General features: G+C 41.1%; 1 protein-coding gene across 8 annotated transcripts; it reads right to left on the minus strand.

Annotated features, from left to right (window-relative positions):
• Positions 1-1,645: 1,645 nt before the first annotated feature.
• ARFGAP1 (ADP ribosylation factor GTPase activating protein 1) lies at positions 1,646-21,831 on the minus strand. 8 transcript variants are annotated; one of them, XM_015647230.2, is made up of 15 exons: positions 21,648-21,831; positions 21,264-21,401; positions 17,664-17,727; positions 16,724-16,833; positions 15,560-15,731; positions 14,549-14,649; positions 13,817-13,903; positions 13,223-13,319; positions 11,832-11,888; positions 11,606-11,638; positions 10,293-10,322; positions 8,865-8,921; positions 7,512-7,571; positions 6,326-6,402; positions 1,646-5,874 (listed from the first exon to the last, which is right to left on the minus strand). In XM_015647230.2, exons 3-15 carry the CDS (start codon positions 17,721-17,723, stop codon positions 5,547-5,549), a joined length of 1,269 nt encoding a protein of 422 aa, XP_015502716.1. In that variant the 5' UTR covers positions 17,724-17,727; positions 21,264-21,401; positions 21,648-21,831; the 3' UTR covers positions 1,646-5,546. The 8 variants fall into 8 exon arrangements, with proteins under 8 accessions (XP_015502716.1, XP_015502717.1, XP_015502721.1 ...); XM_015647231.2 differs by having other exon boundaries at positions 21,625-21,831; XM_015647235.2 differs by lacking the exon at positions 7,512-7,571 and having other exon boundaries at positions 6,326-6,396; positions 21,648-21,830.
• Between the last annotated feature and the right edge of the window lie 4,450 nt (positions 21,832-26,281).

The following is a 26,281-nucleotide window of genomic DNA, read 5'->3' on the forward strand; positions in this document are numbered from 1 at the left end:
CTTCTCAGCATTTCTTTCATCTCTTCTGTTTTTAGCCAGTTTAAATGATGCTATCAGGACAATGTTGGTGAAATTCAGATTGGAGGCAAAACAGCATTTGAGGATAAAAAATCAGGGCGCTTTCATCTCACCTAAAGCAAAAATCAGTGCCTTGCTCAGAGGAGAGCTGACCTTTCTTCTCCTGCCTTGCTGAGGAGATGCAGCTTCTTGCTGACAGAGCACAAATGGCTGGAGCTGACACAGCCAGGCAGCCTCTCTTGGCCTCCTGCAAATCAGTGACTGAACAGCCGAGGAATGATCACACTGCAGGTCTGTCAGCGCTCCAGGGTTCACAGCTTCCCAACAGGACAACACAGCTCCATCTGCTTTTCCTCATGGCATTTTCAGTTTTCACCCCATGGCTGCACCCTGCAAACCTTCTCCAAAGCAGTGGGGAGGTGCAGAGCCTCAGGGGGGTCCTGGTGAACTGGGTTGAGCCTGTGGAGTTCAGGGGGTGATGGTGAAGCTCCTGAGCCCAAAGCCTACTGCAGATAGCTCCACAGACAATCCTTCTGAACAGGTGGAGAGCACGAGGAGGGCAAGCAGGACACATCCCCAGTGCCTGCCTGCACACCTCAGAGGGAACAAGTGCATAAAGTGAGTGAGCAGTGAGGCCCAGAGTGGCCTTCTGAGCCTGCACCTGCCTTGGAGGGCACCTACACAGATCAGTAACTGCAAAAAGCTCCAGCTGGACTTGCTGCTGGTACTGGGATCACAGAGTGGGACATGGCAATGCAGCAGTGACCTGCCCTCCCTCAACTCCTAGACTTGTGGCTTCTGGTTTTAGCATTTTCTGGTCTAAACTCCACTTTTTCTGTCAGCTTTTACTGATTGTGCTCAGTCTGAAACCCAGAATACACATCACTGCTTCCATGCTGTTTTGATTTTCGGTCATTAACTCTGGATGTTGTCAGAATAAAGGGCCCAAACCCTCTCTCCAGAACAAGCATGTCCTGTCTATTTCCAGTAATCCCATGTGAAATTTGCAATCCACACATAAGCAGCCCTTATAGGAAGGATGGACACAGCCTGTCTGTAGAATACCAGTCATGTTATCAAACACAAATGTCCATTTTTGTGTGTAAACATCAGTAAAATTACCTCTACAGGGCAATTAGGATTCAGTCCTGCTGACCAAGAACATAATAGAAGTTTAAATTTGCACAAAGCCAAGTGCAGTCATCTGGAATACTCACGTGGCTCTTTGGCTCAAGAAAGAAACTGGAATCTGAATGTGGAACACCACCACAGCTGAAGGATTTGTCAGAGGACTCTTGCTTCTTGCAGGAAAACTGCTTTATAAGATACCTTTCTCTGCTGTAGTAAGTGCCTCTGGAGATAAGCTAATAAAAATCTCAGAATACATAAATTTATCTGCACTTTAATTTCTATTTATAGTTCTAAAATAAGGAGGCAACCAATGTCTCCAAACTGCTCCTATGTAAGGGTTTGAAGTTATGCTGTGAAACTCCAGTGAAATATAAAGATGTTTTTGGCTCTATTAATCTTGGCAGCTTCCTTTCTCCTTTGTTACTGGCAGGGAAGAATGACACCAGCACCTGGGCTGAAAATTAACTGAAGTCCCCTGAAAAAGGGCTGACCACCATTCTGCTCCATATCTCTTTATTATAATACTCTTTTAAAGATGACACTGCAGTTCAAGTCCAGAACAATGAATAGTGTTCACTGAAATCGCCATTCCTGTGAACTTCACAAAAAAACAGAGCAGGAAAATTAAAGATACAGTACTCCAGACTGACCAAGTTTCTGCTGGCATGGAAATGAAAGAGGGTTCTGCAGCTAGAGGCCACTCAGCCATTAGGATCAAACTCTTAATAACGGCCAAGGAAATGTTTCTTGATTTCTGTTTAAATCACTGATTGCTCAAACCTTTACCTGTGTCACTGAAATTTAGTATTTCAGCCAAAATAAGCTAAGAACTGAAATACTTGTGTAGACTGCTACTCTCCAAGAGGACCACTGTATCTTTAAATGTATCCTGGATTAAACAAAGGTTTTATCTACACTTGTTAAATTATTGCACAGACCATTACACTGACAAGTACATTATGAACCCATGGAATGTTACAGTCTGGCCTGGAAAACAAAAGCAGCAGCATTATCCATGAGGTCTCAACCATGAGGGAGAGATGGCCAAGCACTTCTTGAATTGTACTAATTATTAAGAGGTTTCAAGACACAAATGAAACGTTTCAAAATAATCCCTAACTCCCAGGATTATGTTTGGGAGCATTCTCGAATACTTTCATTCTTTTGCAAGTGGCACTTTGATTTCTTGATATTTTTCTTTTATTAGACTACCTGCAGGAATCCAGCTGCTCTGTATTTTCCAAAAGCCATACAAAGAAATAAAAACTTGGGTCACCAGGGCATTTGAACCAGCCATTGCAATGTCCAATCTGTAAAGCAATTCCACCTACTGCACATCTCCTGGCAGTCTGCTTGTAGGACTGAAATCTGTGACTCCAGGGAGTGGGATGAAAGGGGAGCAGAGCCCTGGTCACCCCTGCACAGGTGGAGCTCACGGTGACACCACGGCCCTGCCAAACCACATGCTCAGGTTCATGGCTGGATCCTCACTCAGCCAGGCAGCCTCAGCTCCAGCAGCCTGCACTCAATGCCTCTGATCCTCACCAGGCCAAAAGGGGAGAGGGGAAACAATTAAAAAACAGAATTCTGCACGTGCAATGTGATGGGATGCATTTCTTCATGGTACAGAAACCTCCCAGACACCTACTTTGAAAAAAAAGTAAAATTCAATAAAACAGCAGGTGTGGAAAAAAAAGAAAATGCCCTCATTTTGTCCTCTCCTCTAGAAGGCATGATCACATATTTAGGCTCAGAAAAGTCACTAAAAAATGCCCATTTTCCCATCAAATTGACCAGCTGGCACACTGGTTTTGTGTCTGCAGTTACACCTTCTGCCATTACATCAGTTTATTTGGATCTTCCAGTAATATCTGTCAGTTGTAGCATTTTGTTGCTTCTCTACAACACTGCAGAAAGAGACAGCAACTGTTCTGTCCCTGCCTCCTCAACTGGAGGAAAAATCCTTACCCAAAGCTTCTGCTTGAGCAGGGCTCTCTGGCTGTTTGATTTAGAACACAGAAGTTTCAAAAGCTACAAAAATCAAATCAGAAGAACAAACAAATGGCTCATACCAATCATGGCTGCAAGTGATACATAAATAAACCACTTTTGTCCCAGGCAAAGCTCACAGCTGAGGAGAACGTGCACACAAATATCACAATACCACTAAGTGAGTGGATTGAAATAAAGGTTTTCCTGCCACAAGCCATTTCAGGAGGTTTATGAATGAGAAACTGTAATAAACTTGTACAGAAGAACCTGAATCAGCTTCAGACTGGGCAGGCAGACACATTGACAAGGAGGCAACAGAGGTGTAAGCATAAAAAAAACAAAGTTATGTTTGACATGCAGCTAAGCTATGACAAAGTTATACTTGGAACTGGAGAAAAAGTAGAAAGAAATCCTTGTTTTAGTCAGGCTGTGAACTGCTGCCAGTGGTACCATGAGCAGCACTGAAAACCAAGAGCTCTTGTGCCTTTGGCACTTCCAAAGGGGCTGTGACAGCAGGGACACCTTGGGAATGGCTCAGCCTGGAGCAGCACTTGGGTCTGAACAGCTCTGGGTCCTGCTGCAGAGGCTTGGAGACCACGAGCTTCAGACTACACTCTCAGGAGAGGCAAGGGGGGAAAAGAAATCCCAACTCTCGCAGAACACAGTGAAGGAAGACTGGAAAAATATTCTGTTCACTGTCTCAAAGATCCTAGCAATAGAAATACAGATTGAGGCTATAAATAGAGCTACTTCTACTCAGAATTAAGCCTTTAAAATATGCTACTTATGAGGAAATTAATTTTCTTCCCTTTTTAAACTGTTGATAATACTATCTGCTTAAAACCTCCGTGAGGAGTAAAATAAGTGGAGTGTTATTTAAGGTAACTTTGACACCTTTGGTTGGTTGTTGAACAAATTAACCAGTTTTTAAAAGAAAAGGCTTTTTAGATAAATAATAGCATCTACAGGGTTCACAGAAAGAACTCCATGCTGGAAAAGCAGATCAGAGAACATCATGATTTGAGTTTTCAAGCGAGCCGATTGTTTTTGTGCTGAGGGTACATTCACAACACATCCCCCAAAATAAAATGGGATACCTATGATACCTTTGATGTTAAAAGTCTTAATTCTTCTCTAGAAGTTATGTTTTGTGTCATGCAAAGCCATTTGTTGGGTCAAAACTGACACGTAACTGAATTTCCCGTTCCAGTCCTTAATGCTGACAGTTTCTCAAGTTTCCAAAATAGTGTTTCTTTAACAAGATCAAGGAAGAAAATGTGGAGAAATATATGACAGAAACAGAGATACAGCTTGACACACTAAAGAATCATTTGGAAAACGTCTGCTTAAATTAAATTTTACTATTAAATCCAGACATCTACTCATCTTGAAAGGGACTTGCTGCCAGGCTCTTTGCTCAATGTTCTTGTATTTTCCACCCATTTGTTCTTGCTGGAATCTTCTTTATAATTTTATTTTTTGCTGCCAGGTTGCCAAACAGATGTCCAGAAGGACATAAGCAGCAAAAAGACTTCATTTTAAACAGCATTAATAAAATACTACACAGGTAGAAGGAAGAAAGAGAAAAAAGAGAGAACATAAAACACTCAAACTGGGGCAAGGGTGTAGGTGAGGAAAGAAAACACCAAAGCTTTGTTTTTCTGTGTAGCAGAGATGCACAGTGCAAACTCAATCCATTGAGTAAGGTGGGCAAGTAGAGCCATTCTGGATATCCCTTGAGAGCTCAGGTCAAACCTGTAAGTTCACACAAATCATTATCTAGCTCTAGATTCCTTCGGAATTCTAAAGGGGAAAAGTAAGTTTTCAACTACTAAAAAAAAATAGTGTCACAATGTTTAAAAACAAAGCTCCAATAAAAAATATGTTAAAGACCATCTTGAATTGCCAGACCTCCTGTAGTCAGAGCAATCCATAAGGCATTGGAACTCGATGTATTCAACTGCAGCTTGCCCAGGTAATGGCTGTCTTTCCAAGTCACACCCTGTCCTTTGTTTGTATTAAACACCCCAAATCTCAAATTAGATGAGGACTGGATGAATACCTATTAACCTATACATGCAAGGTTGTGCCATGGAAGTGTCCTTGCACTGATTTCTTTCCTTTAACATTTGTGTTAAGAAAGTTGCTGTAGCCAGCTCTGATAGTGCAAGGAAAGTAAACTTATCACTATCCTTAAAAAAGGGAGAGCCACCTTTATGTAAGAAAAGATTCAGATGCTAGGATTTTTTTCCCTATACTGGGGCAGAAGGAAGGAGAATGAATGGGAAGCACAAACAGATCAGAAAGGTCAACCATGATACTCCAGGTGTGTGTAAAACTCCCTCTCCTCCATCAGCCAGCACAGCCTCCCCTTCCCAGCTGTGCAGAGCAGGGTTAACAGAGTTCTAAAAGTCATCCCACGCATTTTTTGTTGCCTTGGTAGGTTTTCTGGTCTTGCTCTCCCCTCCTGTGTTCTCCCAGTTGGTCTCCCAGTTCTCCCAGCTGTCGCTGTTACTGTTCTTGTTGGAGACCGTTCCCGAGCCCCACACGTCCCAGCTATCCGAGCTCTTCTTCTCTGTGGAATTGTCCACATAGGTCCAGCTCTCACTGCTTGGAGATTTATGAGCTTTTGGTGGATCTGAGTTGCCAAAGGTCTCCCAGAAGCTTTGATCTACAGCATTGTTCTGGTAGCCCTCCCCTGCACTGTTCTGGTAGCTGTCTCCCTCAGCGGGTCTTTTGGGGGGTGGGTGGGAAAGGAAGGTAGAAATAAATTAGTTATGCCAAACATAACAGTAAAAATAAATGACCCCAAAGAAAACCATAATTCTACTGCTCTTTGCTTAAAAAAACCCCTTGATGATAAAGGAAGAACTAAATATTGCTTCAAATGACATAAGCTTGTTGTCTAATTCACAGATTTTGTTAAAAGATTTAACAGGCCCAAGGAAAGGGAATGTGCATTTGGAGTAAATTTTAAACCAAAATATGTGTGTTGCTTTGTTCTCAGTTTAAAAACAGTTATCAACAAAGTTATATTGAATTCCTCCCTATTACATAGAGGAGTACTATCAGCAAAGACAGAATAAGTTCTTAATATTGAAAAATTACCTTTCACTACCACAGAGAATGTACAGGAGATAAAATTATGTGTTCAAAGAGATAGAAAGTAAGAACAAAAAACTACCTGTCAGAATTATCATCTGGTTTGCCTGAAAAGAAAGTGGTGACATCTCTCCATCCCTTACTCCCAACTCCCTGAACCTAGAGAAAAAAAACAAAACACTCCATTCATTTACTCTGAACCAACACCTCTGCCAAGTCCAACAGCAAAAGCCAGAACAAATTCCTCCACTTGTTCCCATAAATCAAACCCATTTAACTCACAGCTCATTAATGTTTTTGATGGGCAGTTGTGTGGTGGATGTAAAAAACACACATTTGACAGCACTGTGCTGCTGGAAGAGGTGGGACATAGGTCAGGTTTACCTTTTTCACCTATTGTTGTAACATCTTTAGAATTCTCTCCTAGACTTCTTTGACAAAAATACTGGAATTAATCCTTACATAAAATTAAACTTAATGAAAGCACTGATGTTTTGTGATTAATGTAACTTGTATTTATATTTCTACTGTTCTACACAGCTACTTTCACTGTTTCAGCATTATTTCATTACTCAGGTAAAACAGGCCAAAAGTGGAGTCCTAGAACTGGATTAGAAATACAACTTCTGAAGTGACACCATGGAAGGTACAATTCTGAGTTAGATAAGGGAGGATGAATTCCAGAATTCAGCATGAGAGCTGCCAGGCTCTAAACAGAACAGATAACATAATTTATTTTATGCAAATTGTACCAAAACCTAAGACACTGAGCTGGTCTATGGGAGAGCTTCCAGTGCTGACTTGTGCTAGAAGACACATTGCTGGGTAACACCATGCAAGTGATCTCAGCAGGTGTTAGTTTGTGCAGGATTTCTGTGCTTGGCAGCCTCAGACAGCACTTACCACGTCACCGAGCACCGAGAGCAGCGGAAGGCAAAGGAGAAAGGTGCAGAGCATTAGCAGCTTTTACTGTACCAGTGAACACAAGCTGTCTCCATATTCCCTCATTTTCTTTGCTGTTTGGGACACTGGATGTTTGTAACCACTCCATGTCCTCATTCAAATTACTAAGAGGACACTGCCATGCCTGTGCAGCTTCAAACACCCCAACAGAAGTGCTGCATGCTGAAAATTCCACTTTCCAAATTTCTCTATTCAACACAAGCACAGACCAAAGCTGCACCAGGGTTTTCTATCATTTTTCATAAGAATATGGAGACTGGCTTGACTTGTTTGGCCTCCTTAAACCCAGGCAGGCCACCTCATACCTTGCTGGCCAATTGCGATACCCCCGTGGTGACCTCCTCAAATATTTTCCCCTCTTTCACCTATGTGGACCAAAGCATTGGTAATTAGTCATAAAACAAATTATTACTGAAACCTTCAGACAAGCTAATTTGTGCTTAACAGCTAAAATGTTAAAAAACCCAACCCCAAATTGAATCAAAATAGTTTTAAGTCAAAACTAAGAAAATTATATATCAAGTTTGTTTCTCTATAGTGGAGTGAAGCTCAGCCCTTTCAGTTTGTGGGAATTTTCTGTGGCTAAAAACCCAGTCTGAGGAAGGTACCACACCCAGTTTCAGGAAGGTATGTTTAAACACAGTTCAGGTATCATTACACTACAGCTGAGCATAAAAACACCAGTACAAAAAACATCTGCCAACGTGAAGCTTTATCAATATATTCTTCTGCATATAAAGACTGTGTTTAGAAACTTAGCAGATCCCTTTTATTCTCTATCTTTTATAGATGATTATTTCAATATTAAAAGGGCTCTGAATTTTGGTGGAACACAATACAAGTACCTTTCACCACTCAATAAATGGCAGTTGTTCCAAAGCAAGTGACTTTGTATAACCATATGGAGAATACTTATTTCAGAAAGTAACACTTATTTAGAACTAACAGCACAACATCCTAAGGGAAATGGATCTCTTTCTTTTTAACACAGAATGTATAATTTCTCATTAAATTGTCCTACAAAATACAAATCAGCTCAAGGAAATGCACCCTAAAAATAACCCTGAAAATAATGCTTCTAAGCCCTCTGAAATAAGATGTGTATAATTCTAGGGAATAAAAAACCAATTAAGAGTCTTCTCCTGTGATTTGAAATGCCATGTAAAGAATGGTGAATTAATAAAGGTAATGGAAGAGAAATTAGTTTGCAATATGATTAAAACATTCTTTTCAAATGGCTCAAAAATGCTTGACTGAATTAAAATAAAGCTGGCAGGTAGGTAAAACACTAGGAACTTAATGCTCCAAGATACAACTACTAATAGATATAAACATACATATATTTAAGCAACTGACTTTAAAGTCATTTAGGGTGCATTTTCCCCTTGTTCCATGTTCCATTATTGAAAGCATGAAATCTATAAAATGGTATCTAACAAGAAAGAATGTGACAGACTTTGGTAGACATGAGAAAGATAGGTGGAAGGAGTTTACCCTCATTAACATTTCTCTGATAACAGCCTAACATTGAGTTGTTTGATGCTTCCCCTTTACAGAAAACCCCCTGAGAACCTGGGCAGCTGTGGCAGGAGGAATCAACCACTCCCTGAGTGAGTACAAGCATTTTTCTGCAAGTCATTTGCTAGTTCCAAAGTTACCTTTTCCTGTGCAGGTTTGAGAACATTTTCATTTAATGTCTGACCTAACTCTGATGCCTATTTAAAAGCAAAACAAAAACAAAGTCAGTTATATTTTCTTTAAAAAAAAAATAAAATACCCAATAAAAACCCACAGCAAACACTTTCTGCAGGCTCATTTCTCAGCAGCATCTCCAAAAACACAAGAAGCCTTTAGCTTTGATTCATACAAGCAGAATGAGCTGAAAAGCACACACAGCAAAGTGCTGCAGGAGACATTAAAACACAATAAATTAAAATCAGATGCACATGGCAATAGATGCCCAGAGCCCAAGCAAAGTCTGACCTTGCACTGGAAGCAGAAGCAATGGTGCAACCAGCAACAGCTTCGAGGATGGGCCCCTTGCTAATGCCTGAGTATTTGGAAGAACTGTACTCATCCCTTTATTTTTCCATACTAACTCAATTACTTGTAGAATTAGATCTTTTTGGCCAATTTTTCCCCAGTTTCTCTGTCTTATAGTGCTCCAGTTATCATCTACAACTATCATCTACAATTACCATTTTTAAGAGCCCAAGTGTTTCCGAGCAATACACAAGAGCCAAAGCTGTAACAGAAGATTTTTGTTATTTTCTTTAAAACTCCAGGTTTGCAGGGAGAAAAAACAATAAACTTCAGAAATCTCTTGCAATCCAGAACAAGATGCACAAGGATATTGTACTTCAGAGGCAGTTTACAAAAATGTAAGCCCACAGACTAAATCACAATGTTACTTTCCTAAGGCAAGGCTGACAAGGACAGCAGGTTTAGAAGAGTTTGAAATCACTTCTTGCCCTACTACCATAACAAGCCTTTGACAGATTTCTTCAGAATTGCCGTATCATACTGAGTACCTGCTGAATTATCCTGGTTAATTCAAAAGAGCCAGTATGCCAGGTAATTAAGTTTCATTTCCTAAGGGTTCATATTTGCTTACTACCATTGGTCAGGGTGTGAGCCCTCACTCATGTTCTTCCCAGCAGAGGAGCACCTTGAACATCTTTCCTCCATAGACTCCCAGGGGTGTAAGAGGCCTTTCCCTTAGCCACAGCATTCCCAGGATCTCCCCTTTTCCCAGCCATTATCTCCAGTATTTCTACTCCTTACAGGATAAAAATTCTTTGAGAAGCAAAAGCAAAAGGAAATCCCAGTTCCACAGAAATCCTGAAATCATCAGAGTGTGGACAGCAGCACAGTCAATTTTCAGACAGTGCACAGCTTGGGTATCTCTACCCCACTTCACAGATTTTAAGTAGGTTTGAAGAAATGTTACTGTACAAAACACACAACATTATTCTAAACAGGTTTGACGTAAGGCAGAGAAAGAAAAGACAGCTCAGGAGCAAATGCACATATTCAGCACGAACAGACAAGGAGTCCATGCACAAGAACAGATGTGAGGGTGTTACCGGCTCTGGCTGCTGCTTGTAGCCCCAAAACTTTACCCAGAGAGCAAAAGAGAAAAGAGCAAGGAAGGTAGAAGCAGCTTTTAGCAAAAAATTGGCAGCATTTTTTCAGGCAAGTTAAGTAGCACAAACCTTTTCTAACTTTTAACATCTACTGACAAGAGAAACAGTGAAAGGCATTTGGTCACTGGGCCCAAAATACACTTTTAACCAATGTAGAGCATATAAAATGTGCTAAATCTGTTCTGCAAAGGGTCAGAAGTTTCAGGAACAAAATTTAACCTTCAGTAACACAGCTTAAGACTCTAGAGCACCATGTTGCTGTGGTCCTTGTCAGCAGATGTGATGAGCTTTTAATTTTAATATTATATTTATTAATAATACTAAAGAAAGAGCAGCTTCTAAAAGGAAAACTGCCAGAAGGAGTGAAGAGGAAGACCTATAGAAAACTTAGCTTTCCTTAAGCCAAGCAGTAAATACTTTAAAGCTTTGAAGTAGGAAGTTTGGGTGCTTTAACAAGACATTTTTGTTGCAAAAATGCCCAAGTTTGGCCATTTGAAGGATTAATATCCCAGTGCATAGACCTTTCTGAACACCAGCACCTGTACATTGGTTTTGAGCAATACTTTCTATGCCTATCAGAAAGCAAACCAAGCTAATGCTGCACATACACAAGAGTCATAGTTCAACTGAAACTCCTGAACCATCTATAAACATTTGCATCTCAAACCAGGCAAATTAAGAATCCCATTTTATACATTTTTATATTTGAGTTTAAAACTTTTCCTTGCAGACAGATCTTGCTTATGTCAGAACTCTGTGTAACCAAGTCTGTCCCTGTTTTAACCCCAGTTTGGTAAATTAAATCCTTTTGTCATTGCTACTTTTTAAAACACACACAAGCAAGCTGATTTATTAATAGTATCAGGCAGTTCGTATTTGTAACATCTTATTAGGCTTTAGCCATGGGAAGATGGCTTGCTTTGTGTTGTATTACCAAGAAAACTACTTCAAGCTAGACCACATTTAAGATTCACAGAAGTAAAACAGGGCTATGTTAAGTCTGCAAGCTCTGCAGCTTCTCCAATACATCCACCAGGAACAAACAGCAGAGTATCCCTGTTTATCTCTTGCTTAATTTGATCACTGCAGCTGATTGCCATTCCCATGGAATTAAAAGCTAGAATTAAACATTACTGTGCACTATGAGGCAAAACACACTGGTCTGTTGATGATCAAATCTAAGACAATCGGTGTAGGCAAACACATAGCACTTAAAGACAATTAGACTGAGTAAGAGCTAAATCTATAATCACCTTTTGACTTGCTTGAGATCCAAATCTGGTAGCCTGTGAAGAGAAGCAAATACATGCAGGTTTACCTGGAATTTACCCTTTGATTTTTAAAGACATGCATTTAGAAATGCTGCATGATCCTCTCCAAGGTAATGGAGATTTGACAGAATTTCACGGAGAAAAGAGAATATCCAAATCACCACTTCCAGCATTCCACTGCTAACTAAACCACATTTTATTTACTTACACCCTCTTTAGCAGCTGAGGCAATTTTGCTTGCTCCAGTTGTAAAACTGCTCCATCCCTTTAAAGAAAGCAATAAAGTTGTGAGCTACATGTGAATAATAATAGCAAATAACCAAGTTCTCATTAAAACAGATTAGCTTAAGTCAAAATGCTCTAATACAGTTTGTTCTGTAGTTGTAAGAACTATCTGCTACTGAGAAAAACTAGAGCCTCTCATTTAACTGAAATACAGCAATGAACTTTCAGTATTTGTGTGGATTTGAGCAAGCCAGAGTATTTCAGAGGTTACCCTACTAAAAATGGCTGCAAGTGCGGAGAAAAATCATCCCATGCACTGGAAGGGAAGTTGTTTTCCTCACCAAGATGAACACCCATTCAAGGAACTCAGCCACCCAGAAATACAGGATTTCAGGGCACACTGTAATGTGTGTCTGTGCTCACACGAGGGCATTCCAGCCAGGACATTCAGGGAGATCTTGGTCTCAAAGAATGGCTCACAGGAACAGTGTCACCTCCCCTTGGCTGTCTTAGCTCACCTGCAATACACTGCAGATGTGCCTTCTAATCTGAACTCTCTGGCATAAAAACTGTGAGATACCTAGAAAATATTTAGCTGATCTATACCAGCCTATGGGATCACCTGGAATATTGTGATCAACCTGTTCAAAGGCTCAGGCATTACATTTCTCTGGTAAGTTTTTTAAATAAACAGTAGAACCTGGTGTGAGTATTTAGGCCAGTGAGGTTCTACAGAGAGCTGTTGGCCACTAACCTTGGTAGGAGACCTTACTGCCTTTCCAAATGAATCCAAACATCAAATATTGCTCAGCACTGTGACTTTGCAGCCTGCCAGTATGGCCCACACTGCCTCTGACTTTATTCACATTTTATTTCAACAATGCATCTTTCACTATCTCTGCTTGAATCATGACAACTGTTCAGCCATATGCTGTTATCTCTTCACACCCTGTCACAAGTATTTCAAATGTTTTCATCACTGTTCAGGGCTTCTGGCACCCACAAACACACACATTTCAGTTGTTTTCCTCTGAACATTGCTAATAGGGTTAACAGATTTAGACCTACTCCCTACAGGTAATTATGTTTTTTTCCTTTAGCCCTGTTGATTATTATTTCTTGATCCTTTGCTATATCTTCAGTTATTTCTACGAACTGATACCAGACATAATTCTTAAATTCTGTTCAAGTTTCTCCATTTTGCCTTTTAAAGTCCACCAGTATCTTCTTCACTCTACGAAAATACAACCAATACTCTGCATCTCTCCACATCCACCTGCAGTCTTTAGTTTCTCCTCTCCATTCATATTCTCCCATAACAGGGGCTAAACCAGAAGAAAATAGTAATTCAGAAAGCACCAAGCAATTCCTTACCGAGTATAATGAGGACATGGCATTATTCAGGAAGTCATCCTCTTTTTTTGGAGGGTTTACTGTGTTCCCAAACCCCACGTAACGATTCTCTTGGCCACTGCCACAGAAATAGGAATAAACAGCACCTGTATCAGCATGCAGCCATTAAAAACACTGAGCAAGAACTGAAAAGTATGGAAGAATAACAATTGTTTTTTCACCTGGAAAATAAAGTCCTGTAACACCCAGCACCCAAAATACAAAACTACTCACTTCATAAAAACACCAAGGATCCACTGAGGAATCCTAGCACATTACAATTTCCTCTGTGCAAGCTAATGTGGTCCTAATGATTCTCCAGGTTTAACAGATCACTGACATCAGAAAGCTGAGTAAATCCTAATAAAGTGATACATGAAAATGAGAAAAGGAATAAAAGAAGCTTTATAAATGCCTGTTTTACTCAAATCACTGTAAGGTACAACATACAATCAGAATTCCCTGGTTTGGAACCCACCACAATAATATTTGGAGTTACAAACTTTTTCTTCAATGCTTCTAACATTTTGTTATGCTAGAGAGAGAGGCACTCAAAGTCAGTAAATATTGCATTACCCTTGGTAGGAGCTGACATCATCATTTAACCAGTCTTCAAAAGCCTTGTCAGAAGAGGCAGTTGCAGTCTGAGATTGTCCAGCAGAACTGAAATAAAACATTGAAGAATCAAAGCCATGTTAAGCAAAACCCACTAGCTCAGCAGTACAGCTTGATTTATATCACCATAATACAGGTTAAAAATTGATTATTTATTTCATCTATCAAGAAGGGAACTCTAATGTAACCACTAAAAGGCATGAAGCTCTTATTCTTTTGATTTACAACTGCTTTTGCAACTTGGATCTTTAGTGCACAGAGTAACAAGCACTACATGCAAAAGCAGAACAGAATTGCTGTGGTACAGAGCTTTGATGCTCTCCTGGTAATTAGCACCAGAAGGGAAAAGTCTGTTTCTTTTTCCCTGGCATTGAATCCTAAACTGGCACAGCACCACAGTTAAGGTGAGGATGTCACACACTACCTGTGTGTAATTTCAGGTGCATTACAAGTCAGGGTAAAACAAGCACAGTTGCTTGTCCCCTGCTCTTGCTCGCTTCTCTCTGCCACAGCTTAAGGCTCAGGTGCAGAGAGTGAGAATTATTACAAAAACAAAGTCCTGTTACCTCATACTCCGTAACTTCAGCTTGTTCAGACAACCAGCACCAACAGCAGACATTAAACCATCAGGTTCTGATGTGTCTGTGTCTGATGCTGCATCTGTACCAACATCAGGTAAAGCAGGGCACGTACCGGTGAGCAGAAGACAGAGACATTTTAGGCTGAGGTGGGGTCCAGTTCCTGGCAGGAGAAGTTTCAATGGACCACTCCTTGCCTTCAGCTACTGTAGCTACCTACAAGAGGCAGAGCAGTCAAGTCAGAGATTTCATACAAATTATAAACTGGTTCTGTAACATGAGGACAAGTCATTTTTCCAATTTGCTACTGGATCAATTAACTTTTTTTCACAAGAAACCATTTTTTTTTTCTGACTCCCAGGCTGTGATGTTGAATTGAACACTGGTTTTATTTCAGGCAACTGAAATAGAAAATTAGACAATTTCCTCAAGGAGACTGATTTGGTTTGAAGAAAGACTGGATTAATGAAGAGATGTAAGCACTAATCACAGAGTAATGGAGGAACAGAACTACATTATTGTGGTATGTTACTACATACACTGAAGATTTATAAAAAATTCACTTTGGATAGAACTGTACAGCTGAAGTAGTGAACTGCAGTGAACTGAGGACTGAGACAGCTCCATTGACTTAACAGCTGCAACAAACTGCAGCACTGAAAATCACAGCTACCTCAGCTAAATGCAGAAATTAAAATTTCAATAGAAAACTCTTACAGGACTTGGGAAGAAACACTCTAAGACCTTTAGGGTCCCAAGAGGGCAGTCCTGGACTGCCAGCTCTGAGGTACCAGACCCTTGGGATACCCTTGGGCTAAATTAGAGAGTTAACCAAAATAAGGAAGTTAGTCCAGAAAAGCTCCTGCCTGCCCAAGACACTCTTTTCTAGCCCCACCTTATCTCCCTGGCAGGACAACATTCCTTTTCTCTTCTGCCGAATACTTGAGCCATGAACTCATTCAGGTTTACATTAACTCTTCCAGGATTTCACTCTCTCACATTCCTTATCAGGAACCACTGAAGTTCAAAAAACTGCAACCTTCCCTGCTTTCAAAACCAAGTGCTTACAAAGCATTTTGGTATTTTCAGATCATAAGACTGAGGACACACATAAAACTGAGCTTACCTGGTCTCTAAACAGAGCAGCAGCTTTGCTGTTGTATTTCTCTTGCATTGTCCAGCATGGATCATAATCATCTTGAGACTCCAAGAACTGTCGGAATTTGCTGTTACCTCCAGCCTTCATTTTCTCCAGTTCAATATCCTTCCACTTGTCCATGGTTACAGAACGCACAAAACTGAAAAGCAGGTTTTAAAAAAATTAAAAAATAAAAATTTAGCTCACAGCTTGTTTTAATTTCCTGCTGTATCAACAGTGACAAAAAAAAAAAAAGCTTATTAGAACCTATCTCAAAAGTTGAGAGTACAAACATGTTAGAGAACACTCTCCAAGTACAGAAAGACAGATCATCATAAGAAGGTGGGCAGATCTTCACTGAAATAAGCCAAAATCATGTCATTTATTGGCATTTAAAGGAGACAGTCAACAGAAGGCAAGTGACTGAAAAAGCATCTTCCTTTGAAGTCCAGAAACTAATCTAGACCACTATGTAACAGAAACTTTTCCCATACTTCACTCTGCAATTTTCTTTTTCTGTATATTATCATGTATTTTGATGGCTGGACTCAATGATCTTAGAGGTCTTTTCCAACCTTGGCAATTCTATGATTCTATGTCCTCATCTCAGGAATTTCACCTTTTCTTCTATGCAAGATACAGAACAGTTCCAAATGCTCGTTTCCTATGCAACTCCTACTCAATAATGAGCTTCAAATCACCCCTCAAAAAGCTAAGAATGTACTTCTGAATGGCCTCCTTGATTTGGTGATTTCCCTCCTCTCTCCTTTCTTCATTTGAGCAACTGTTCCCTGCTTTGGCCCTATTACATACACACTGAGTCTCCAGAACCCATAACAGCTCTTACTCCATAGACCCTCATCTCAGCTGAGCATGCTTCCTGGAAAACAACAAAAATATCATTTATATTACAAAGGAAAAAGAAATGTCCTGAACAGAATAAAGCTGTGGTTTAGACTAGTTTTATACCTAGCTAGTTACAGACAAGGCACAGAGAGCAAAGGCCACATTGGAGAGGAGCATGAAGCAAAACTGCCAGTGAAATGTTGGATTTGAGACATTCTATACATTCCAAACCAACACATGCTGCTCACAGCCATAATGAACCCCGAGGTAATGCAACTCAGTCCATGGTCTGTTGGAAAGACTGACCTGAGGTGAACTCCCAAGCCTCGGTGTTTTCCTGAGCACTCCAGACAGATCCAAATTCCATAGGTCACACTCACCCACTGGGGGTTAAATGCACCACATTCAAAACACACCTGTGAGAGAAAAACAGTTATCTCTGCAGTCTGCCATCACTGGCCATGGGAAGCTTTCACAGCTCAAAAAGGCAAATCATGAAAACATCACACACCAAAAAAGAAGGAAGGGTTCTTAGTGTTTGGAAACAACTTCCCTGACATCATAAACTTCCTTCAGGCATTTATTTATGCTGCTTGGATTATAAAAATTACTGCACCAACTACCAAAAACCAGTGAGGAAATATGGACAAGCAAATGGAAATTACTATGCAAAGAATTAATTTTGATTTCATTTTCATTGCTTTGAAAGAAAGTAATCAAACTGAATCCTTGAGGTTTCCCTGGCAAAATAAAAATTCAGTATTTAAAATCTGGAACACTTTTTCAGTCACACTACAGTTTGGCAGTAAATAGCAGCAGATCTAAGCAGAATTTTTTCTTTAGAAGTAGCTTCATTGCTCATACAGTGCAACGACTTCAGTTTTATTATCAGATTCATCACTCAAAATTTAATGTACTGATATAAATAAAAGTGAATCTTTCCATGGTTATCACATTTAATGTATAATCAAGCTACTTGAAATGGACCATTTTAAGTTGTGCCCCAGACACCAGTTATTGAAAAGACCCTAGGGGTTCCAGCATTACTGTAAGTTCTGAAACACTTGTGCCAGATATGCAGCAATGTATTGTAATGCATACATGACATATCCAAATTTCTACATTAGCATTAGTAAGCCACAGCAGAAAGACAACAGCAGCTGTAGAAGACCCCAGTGTATATTTGGAGTAGGTAAAAAGCAAATTCTATTTTACAAAACTGATCTAAAGATCATAATTTTCTCACATTGTTCTCATCTTGTGCTCTGACTTCCTTGAGGACTTTCCTTGTTCTTGGACTTGCCATGATTCTGCAAAGGGAGAAAAAGCAAAATCAATCACAGATTTGATTTTGGTAGGATGCTCAGTACCTCACAAGCACAGCTCTGTGACAAAGAGCCTGGAACCTATACCACTGACTCACAACCAGCTGCAGAGGAAAAACACACAAACCAAACCACCATAAACCCCACAATCCTATTTTTCCAGTAACTTTGCAGTTCTGGGGGGATTTGTTCACCTTAACTCCATCAGTGGAAAGCTGTAATTCAGTCATGGCTGAAAAGTGGGTGAGGGGTGATAAACATGGGAATTCTTCTATGTCACAAGAGGTATTGAAGCAGACTCTACTGGATGCTGCTCCCAGACCCATCCACTACCCTTCCTGAAAGCACTTCATAACACCCATGATTTCACAGGATCACATGCACACAACTCATCAGACCTACGCAAAAAATAGCAGAAACTCTTACACTTGAGAGTGCAGAAGGTGCTGCTAAAAGAGCCCCTTGTATCACTAGATGATACAAGAACTTGTAATTTTCCAGAACTATTGAGTTTGTTTGTCAACTGAATTCTAAGAAATTAAGGAAATTATTTGGACCTTTTACACAAAATAGAATTGTAATTCAACAGGCATGTCTCACTGGCAGACCACATCATCTCACTCTAATTTTTATGACGCAGAAAACAGCAGGGAGCAGTGTCAAGCTATGGATAAAATTCACATTAAGACAAAAAAATGATTCACACACAGTACACAGCCTGGAAAAATCTGAAGTACACAAAGCACTCATGGTTTGAAGAACTATAGCGTAGGGTGCAGCATAAGGCTGCAGTTTAGGTTAAAAAAAAAAAAATCCTATTACCAACTAATGGCATCATATTTAAAATAACTTTAAATAAATAACATCTGTTCACTGTTTTAACTTCCTCTCCATCTTATCATTTCTACTCCAGATAACACTTATAGGATGTAATAAAAGACAGAAGTCACCTAGCTGACTACAAACAACACCAACTACTAAATGTCAAGATTATTGGCCAGTCAAGATACAAAGCATAAGAAAAGCAGGTTGATATTTTCACCAAACACTGGTGTGAGAGGCAAAAATGCCTTTATGCAACTCTCTGACACTGGTTCACGGTGCTATTTGACTAAATAATCAAAAGTCCTTAAAACATCAATAAAATTAACAATCTCACAATAATTTTATAAGGTGAATGATTGTTACATACAAGTGCCACAGCCCTAAGGGATGGAGGGAGGATGTATCTTTAAAAAGTAAAGGAAGGGTGTTTAAAAAGGTAAAATGCTACAGGTAAGGAAACATTGCATTTGTGACTGACATCAACTTCTTAAGAGATCTCTAAAGCAGAGCAGTACAATAAATAGTTCTGTGCATCACCAGCTAAGATAACATGACTCAGAGAGGAAAAAGCTCAGTGTTGTACCTACGTGTTGCCACTGCTAAAAGCAGAAGGTGTTTGTAGCAGAACTCACTGCCTTTTATCTGAAGCACTTATGCCTCTGTAAACATCTCAGTGACAAATGCTTAATTCTGTGCAATTTAAGGGGCAGTGTTTCCACTGATGTTTAGAATGTGCTACCTTTTCAGCCTTAATTACTTTGTATTAGGCAAAAACAGGTAATTGTGATGAAAGTGTTTTAGACTTAAAAAGTTACTGCAAATAGCGGTGAATAAAATCTTCCTGTCCTCCTGCAATAAAATAAAATTGAGCACAGTTATTTTTATCAATAATCTAGTAAGAATTGTGTAACTTTCAGAACAGGAGAATGAAAATGTGGCAAACGACCCCTCATATAATGAAACACACTTTTTCCAATAGCATTTCCATAACATTTAACCTTCCTTAACTTACTCATGCACACATGAGCAGGGCAGGAGATAGCACTACATACATTCATTTGTCCTAAATAACGACCATAAATACATTTACATGGCTCCCAGTCCACATCTTCAATTCCACTATTTGTCCCTGGTGAGATAATGGAGAATTCTTCCTCTGCAGTATAGAAATTAAGTAAATAACTCAGCAGGAATACCCAGCCAGACAACAGTGCACCCTCTGGACTCTCCTCTCTGCCATTGCTGCTGCTTTATTTTTGCATGTCGATGCCTCTTCCCCCCTCTGGACTCTCCTCTCTGCCATTGCTGCTGCTTTATTTTTGCATGTCGATGCCTCTTCCCCAGGAATGAATTTCCCCAGCATCTTCTTGTATATTACTGACAGCTTCCAAGGCTCTTCTCTTTGGCTGGACATCCAATCCTCTTAGCCTTACCCTTCCTTTACCATTTTTTCTCCTTTTTCAATCAGAATAACCAACAAAGGCAGTCTACATGCAGAGGCCTTCCAGCCTCCATGGCAGAGGAGCACTGCTGGAGCTGAACAGAAAATACTCTTCCCACTCCAATTCTGCATGTGCCAGGAATTGTATACAAAGCAGAAAGTTACATCCATCCTCCAACAGCCAATATCCAGCCTTCTTCCATGTTTATACACGAGTTTCAGATCTCCAGCTCCAAGGTGAGAGAGGAAGCGACTGCTTTTGGTTCTGCCATAACTACCTTTTTTTAAACAAAAACTGAAAGACTTTGGCCAACCGCAGTCTGAACATACACCCATTCCACATGCACCAAGTTCCCAGCCCAAACCATCACATCTCTCAGGTGGGAAGGCAGAGCTTCATCCAAACCATGACATCCAAGAAAAGGAGGAGGTAACTAAAGGCATCAGCTTTTCACCTTGTCCTCCTCCACCAAAGCATTTGGAACTAAAGGACCAAGTAAAAATGTCATGTTCTAAGCTTTCTAATAGGTAATGTCTTTAGAGGAGCCTATTTTACTTTTAACGACTTTCCCACAAAGTTCTAAGAGTTCTATTATCATTGATTACCACAAAAAGCTAAGCTCTGGTAGCTGAATGGACATATAACCACTGTGCTGTTCAAGTTTCATGACTACATACTGAAGAAAGAAGCCACATTAAAGAAATATACATTGTTTTGATCTAATATAAATGGACATAAGCAGTGAAGAAAATGTTCCCTTTCAAAGTATGTTTCCACTGAAGAATATAAATATTTCTGACAAGGGTTCTAAAGTGGAAAGAGACAGCTTCACACAGACCAATCTCACATTCTTATTTCCCAAACAATCTGCTCAGAGAAAAAACTAGATGTACACCATATGAGTTTTCTGGTTATGAAATCTTTAGTTGGCTAAACAAGCAAAAAGGCAGAAATGGACTAGAAGTGGAAATAATACGTAATAGGACTTTGCTCCACTGATAAATCTGCAAATTCAAAGCCAAACTACAAAGGGCTTTTCAAGTTAGTACACGAAGAGTCAGTGGGTGACGTGGCCTGGTGACTTCATGGTCCTGAAGACTCCCTGTGAGATGCACCAGCGCAAAAAGGCCACGGAGGCTGAAGAAACCTTTGGAATCACACACTGCGCCCACTTCCACGGAGCTGGCACGGTTCTCCTTCGCAAATACATCAAGCCCGGTGCATACTTTCAAAGCGGCGCAGTTTCCCACTCACCCGCCTCAGCCAGCGCCTCGTAGGGCCAAGAGAAGGGCGATTCCTTCAGGCACACCTGCGGTCCCCGGATCCCAGCGGCGTCCTGCAGCCTCCCTCAGAACATGGCCGGGTTCCGCCAAGCCCTCCGGCCTCTGCTTTCTGGGCAACAAAACAACGCAGAAACAGTGAAGTAGCGGGCAGGCAGATGCCTCCTGCCCGCCACGCCAGCCTGGCACCCGCACCCCGCCCGCCCTCGGGACCGTCCTGTGTGACAGCGCGGGGGCCGGGCCCGAGTGCCGCCACCTCAGCGCTGGCCTGGGGGATACGGGCGGCCCCGGCACAGCGAGCCCCGGCGCGGGGAGCCACGGGGACGGGGACGCACCGCGACCCTGAGCAGCTGCTGACCCTATCTCGGTCCTGGTCCTGATCCCGATCCCGATCTCAATCCCAATCCCGGTCCCGGCCGAGGCCCGATCCCGCCCGGCGCCGCCGACGTTGCAGGGCGCGAGGCATTGTGGGCGCTCGCCTTAACCCGCTGCGGGCCGGGCGAGGAGCGCCGAAATCAGTCATGCGGTTATAGCCAGAGTCCTGTGCTCCAGCCAGAAGTTTGAAAAAATTGTTTTAACCGAGGAAAGCTGAAATAAAGCTTTAAAGCGAACCTTGCGCGCGCGCTGCTCTCCGTGCAGTTCCAGGCTGCAAAAATGACCCCCAGGGATTGTCCCTGAGGGGAGGCTGCCCTTGGGGCTGAATTAAATGGAATTATGTGATTTTTCCGCAGACACTTACTGATGTGAGCGAAGCAGGGTTAGCAGCTGATGCCCCGTGGTTGGACCCCCTGGCCTCCCCCAGCTCAATAATGAGGAAGGGTCTAGGGAAAGCCATTAGAGGAGTGGCTGAGGGGCCTTGGGTTCTTCAGCCTGAAGAGGAGACTGAGGGGAGATACTGAGGTCTGTGATTCCTCAGGAGCAGCTCCCATCTCTGCTCTCTGGTGAACAGCGATAGGACACAAAAGAAGCTGGGTCAGGGGAGGTTTAGGCTGGATATTATGAAAAGGTTCTTCCCCCAGAGAGTGGTTGGGTGCTGAACAGGCTCCTCAGGGAATGGTCATGGCTCCAAGGCTGCCAGAGCTCAAGGAACTTTTGGGCAATGCTCTCAAGGATGCACAGAGTGGGATTTTGGGGTTTCCTGTGCAGGGTAACCCCAAAAAGCCTGAGTTGGACTCGATGATCCTTGTGTGTCCCTTAAATTGAGGATTTTGTTTCCAGAGATCCTCCTAAAGGTGAGATGGAAAGAGCCCCCAGAGTTGCTTTGTGGTGCTTGGAAGCACAGGCCAGGAGAGCACATTTATGCTATCGGTAACTTCTTTTTAATCATCAGCTGTAGGCACAGGGCAATGATTTAGTGTTTACATCTGAATCCCACAGAGACAATACGCCGCCCATTTCAGTACAACTCCTAGTCTGGCCTCTGTACTTAATAAGTAGGCTATTATCTGACTATCAGCGCACAGGAGATTAACAGGAGCCATTTTCATTACCATTAATGGTGGCTACACACATAATACCCTCACATCAATGAGAAGATAATGGGCCCTTAAGTGTGCGTGTGTAAGGCTGACAGAGGAAGGGGTATGAAATATAAAGCAAACTTTGCTTAAATAATTTGCTTTTCCAGTCAAGAAGAAAGTAATCTCTTCTCATAAGCACCATCATTGTCTGGTAAACGTGAACCAACAGGCAGTGAGGTTCCCATTACACAAATGCTGTTTTACAGGGTCTAATGAGCATATTAATCCTTGTTTTTCCATATAATTGGTAGATAATCCAGGGATTTGTGTTTGCGTTGGCTCTGCAGTGGTTCTGGGTGAATGTGTGTGCTCATAGCCTGAGCCAGGAGTCATCCTCAACCCCAGACACACAGTGAGAAGAAAAGACTCACCTACGTGAGGGCTGCGGGATGGGGCTGTCTGGTGTGCAGTAGGAATGAAGGGATGCCACAAACATTTGTCTTTCTCAGCAAGCAAATAAATGTGTGCCATTCCCTGGCAAGTCCAGTTTGCATCATTGCTGGAATTTGGGATGGGTGCATAGCTCTCTCCCCATCTCTGCAATGTGTGGCAAATGTCTATTCTGAGATAATAGATAATGCCAAGAAGAAACATTTGCAAAGGCAGCCAGCACTGCCTTCTCTGCTTGTTCCCTTTATCTGCTTATGAACTGTTTCTAGCTTGAAACCAAAGGACATAAATATTTTTAGAACAATTGCCATTGTTAGAATTGTTATGCCCAATGTCAAGAACATATGAAACATGATGATAAGGAACAAATTACAGGATAAAATAATACAAGGCAGTCACAGTATCCTTGAGCTGTTTTCCATGTTGAGATTTTCCAGATAGAAAACATTTTGCTTGGCTTCAAAAGGACAATATGCAAACATGTAAAGGTCAGTCTGATTTGAGAGCATAGAAAACAGCTAGAACCAAATTCTGCAGAGATTTCATGAATAAGTTCATCATAATTGCAGTGAAGAAGACTAATAGCAAGTAGAAACGTACTAAGATAAGCTACCTGTACAATTTTGCTTGTAAATTAATGATTTTGTATGATGGCTTTGAAACTTCTTGGGGAAAAAAAAATCTCTGTAATAGGATTTAAAACAAAGAGCATTCATTTTCAGTTTTTCCTGTTTTACATATTTGCTAAACCCTTTCTAATCTATTAATAAGTCTAGATTTTGGTTATTAAATATTTCAGTCCCTGAAATGGCATTACCACTCAGTTCAAATCACACAAAAATATCTGAAAAAATCTCTTCTAGAATGGCTGACAGCCTGAGCTTCAAATATTAAATGCAAAAGAGATACCACAAAACCCTGTTTGGACTTGTTTATTGATGCCTATGTGGGCTGAATTACAACCCTCACTAGTAGCAGCACTTGTCTTGGACCAAGAAACTGTGAATTTTTATTGCCTTTTTCCCTTCCAACACACCTGAGATGAGCCACTATATCAGGATGCCACAACACTTAAATTGAGGGGGAACAAGAAGAAATGCAGATCTCTTCTTAGATAAATCTACTTAATAAATCTGAGGAGCAAGGAGCAAGGAATTGCCCTGTTTGCATGATAAATGTCACCACTGGAGTTCTGTGTTGTCACTGTGTGTGACTTATGTAACTGTGTGAATAAAGTACAGCCTTGAATGTAACACAGAACTGTGTCTGTATCACAGAGCTGTGTCTGTAACTGTTTGAATAATGATGCAACCCCAAACTCAGCTCTTCTAGCTCCAGGAGAAATCCTGTTAGCTGATGGGACTGTGGTAAGACCCATTTCCTACAGGGGTTTTTGGTACTTCTGTGTGTTGCATGCTCTGAGTAGCACTCTGGGAACTGCAGGTTGTCACCTGAGCCACCAAAGGCTTCACCTCATTTTCAGCTTCACAGGCTTGATAGTTCAGAGTGACTTTGGGGAGAATCTTATCTTTGTAAATCTCAGCAGAAAATTCCCACTAATGTTATGACATATAAAAAAATACTAGAAAAATAGTATGTGAAATATTTTCTGCCACGGGATGAAATACCAGTTGTTATTAAATGTTTATTTTTATATTATTATTTATTATGCTGAATGAATAAGATTTATTTTTATTAATTGTAGCACTCAGGGCTATTGATAGTCATTGCATTTGGCAGCCACAGTCGAGCAAACCTAGCCAGCTACAATGAATGTTGTCATTAAGCTACAGAAATGTCACGTGTACTTAATAAAGCAGTTTCTTCCCTTTCCTTGTACAAGGGAACATTACTTTTTTCCTTCCTTTTCAGCTGAGAAACCCGTGTTTTCTGATACATTTCCTCAGTTAACTTGACACTGACACAAATCAGTAATTCCATCTAATGACCAGCACAGCCCTGCTGGTGGTCAGGCACCAGGAGCCAGAGTTTAGGCAGGGGTTTAGTCCTACAGCTAAATCACAGAGTCCTGCCTATGCCATGACCACACACCACAGGCTCCAGCACTGAATTTCATGTCCAGCTCTTCAAAGCACAGACAAGATCAGAACAGTAATCAGCCCCCATCCTTCCTCTGCATATTTATAGGGAATTTACTTCTGATTGAGCTCCTTGTGCCCACTCCCCCACACAGCTGGGAGGGCATTTTAATGTATGTATTTATATTACCCATCAGGTCACTCAAACATCCTTTCATTATATTTTTCCACCTCAGAGCTAGAGCTGAAACAAAACTTAAGCAGATACTTGTATTTATAACCACCCCCCCATCAGTCCTTCTCCCTGTGCACATTTTTTTCATTTCAAAAACAGAACAAAATTTGGAAAGCCTTATATGAGACCACAAGAAGCTTTACTCTGATATTAAAACAGCAAACAGAAAAGCAAAACCTTTTATTTTAAAAGCAGCTGTTACTCCACACAGCTTTAACTTTGTGTTAATGTCACATCCCTGTGTGTCACATCACAGTTTGTAGCACTGCCAATCAAGGCTGTCAGAGTGGCCAGCTTGGTCCAGGAGAGGGAAAAAGCCATGAAGTGCTGCTTGAAGCTATCTGTGGATATTCAGAATGAACTCTGGGAGGCTGGTTCAAGTGGCTTATTTCCAAGGCAATTAAGTCTTTCTTAAGTAAATGTGTGTAAAAAATGCTCTCTCAGCCTGGTGGCACCTGACACTGCTGACTTCTTAATACGCATTAGGTCTCCCTGGCTGGGATTGGAGAGACTATCACTGAAAACACAGCAGAAAAATAGCTGGGTTTGTGTGTGTATGTGTTGGAATATCTTCAGACTGCATGTTCCATCCCCTCCTCAGGGCACGACTCACAAACGCTGGCTCCTGACACCACACACCCACACCGCTGCAGATGTCCTTCAAGAGACATGCTAAAAGAAACTCTTTATTGATTTCTTCTCCATCACATCACTCGAGACTTGTTAAATTGGCTCGGGGAAGTTAGTAATCATTTGAGAGGAAGAAATGATTCCTAAGCAAATGGGGAAGCAGCTTTTTTTAAATGAG

This window comes from Parus major, chromosome 20, assembly GCF_001522545.3.
Source record: "Parus major isolate Abel chromosome 20, Parus_major1.1, whole genome shotgun sequence".
Lineage (NCBI taxonomy): Eukaryota > Metazoa > Chordata > Aves > Passeriformes > Paridae > Parus > Parus major.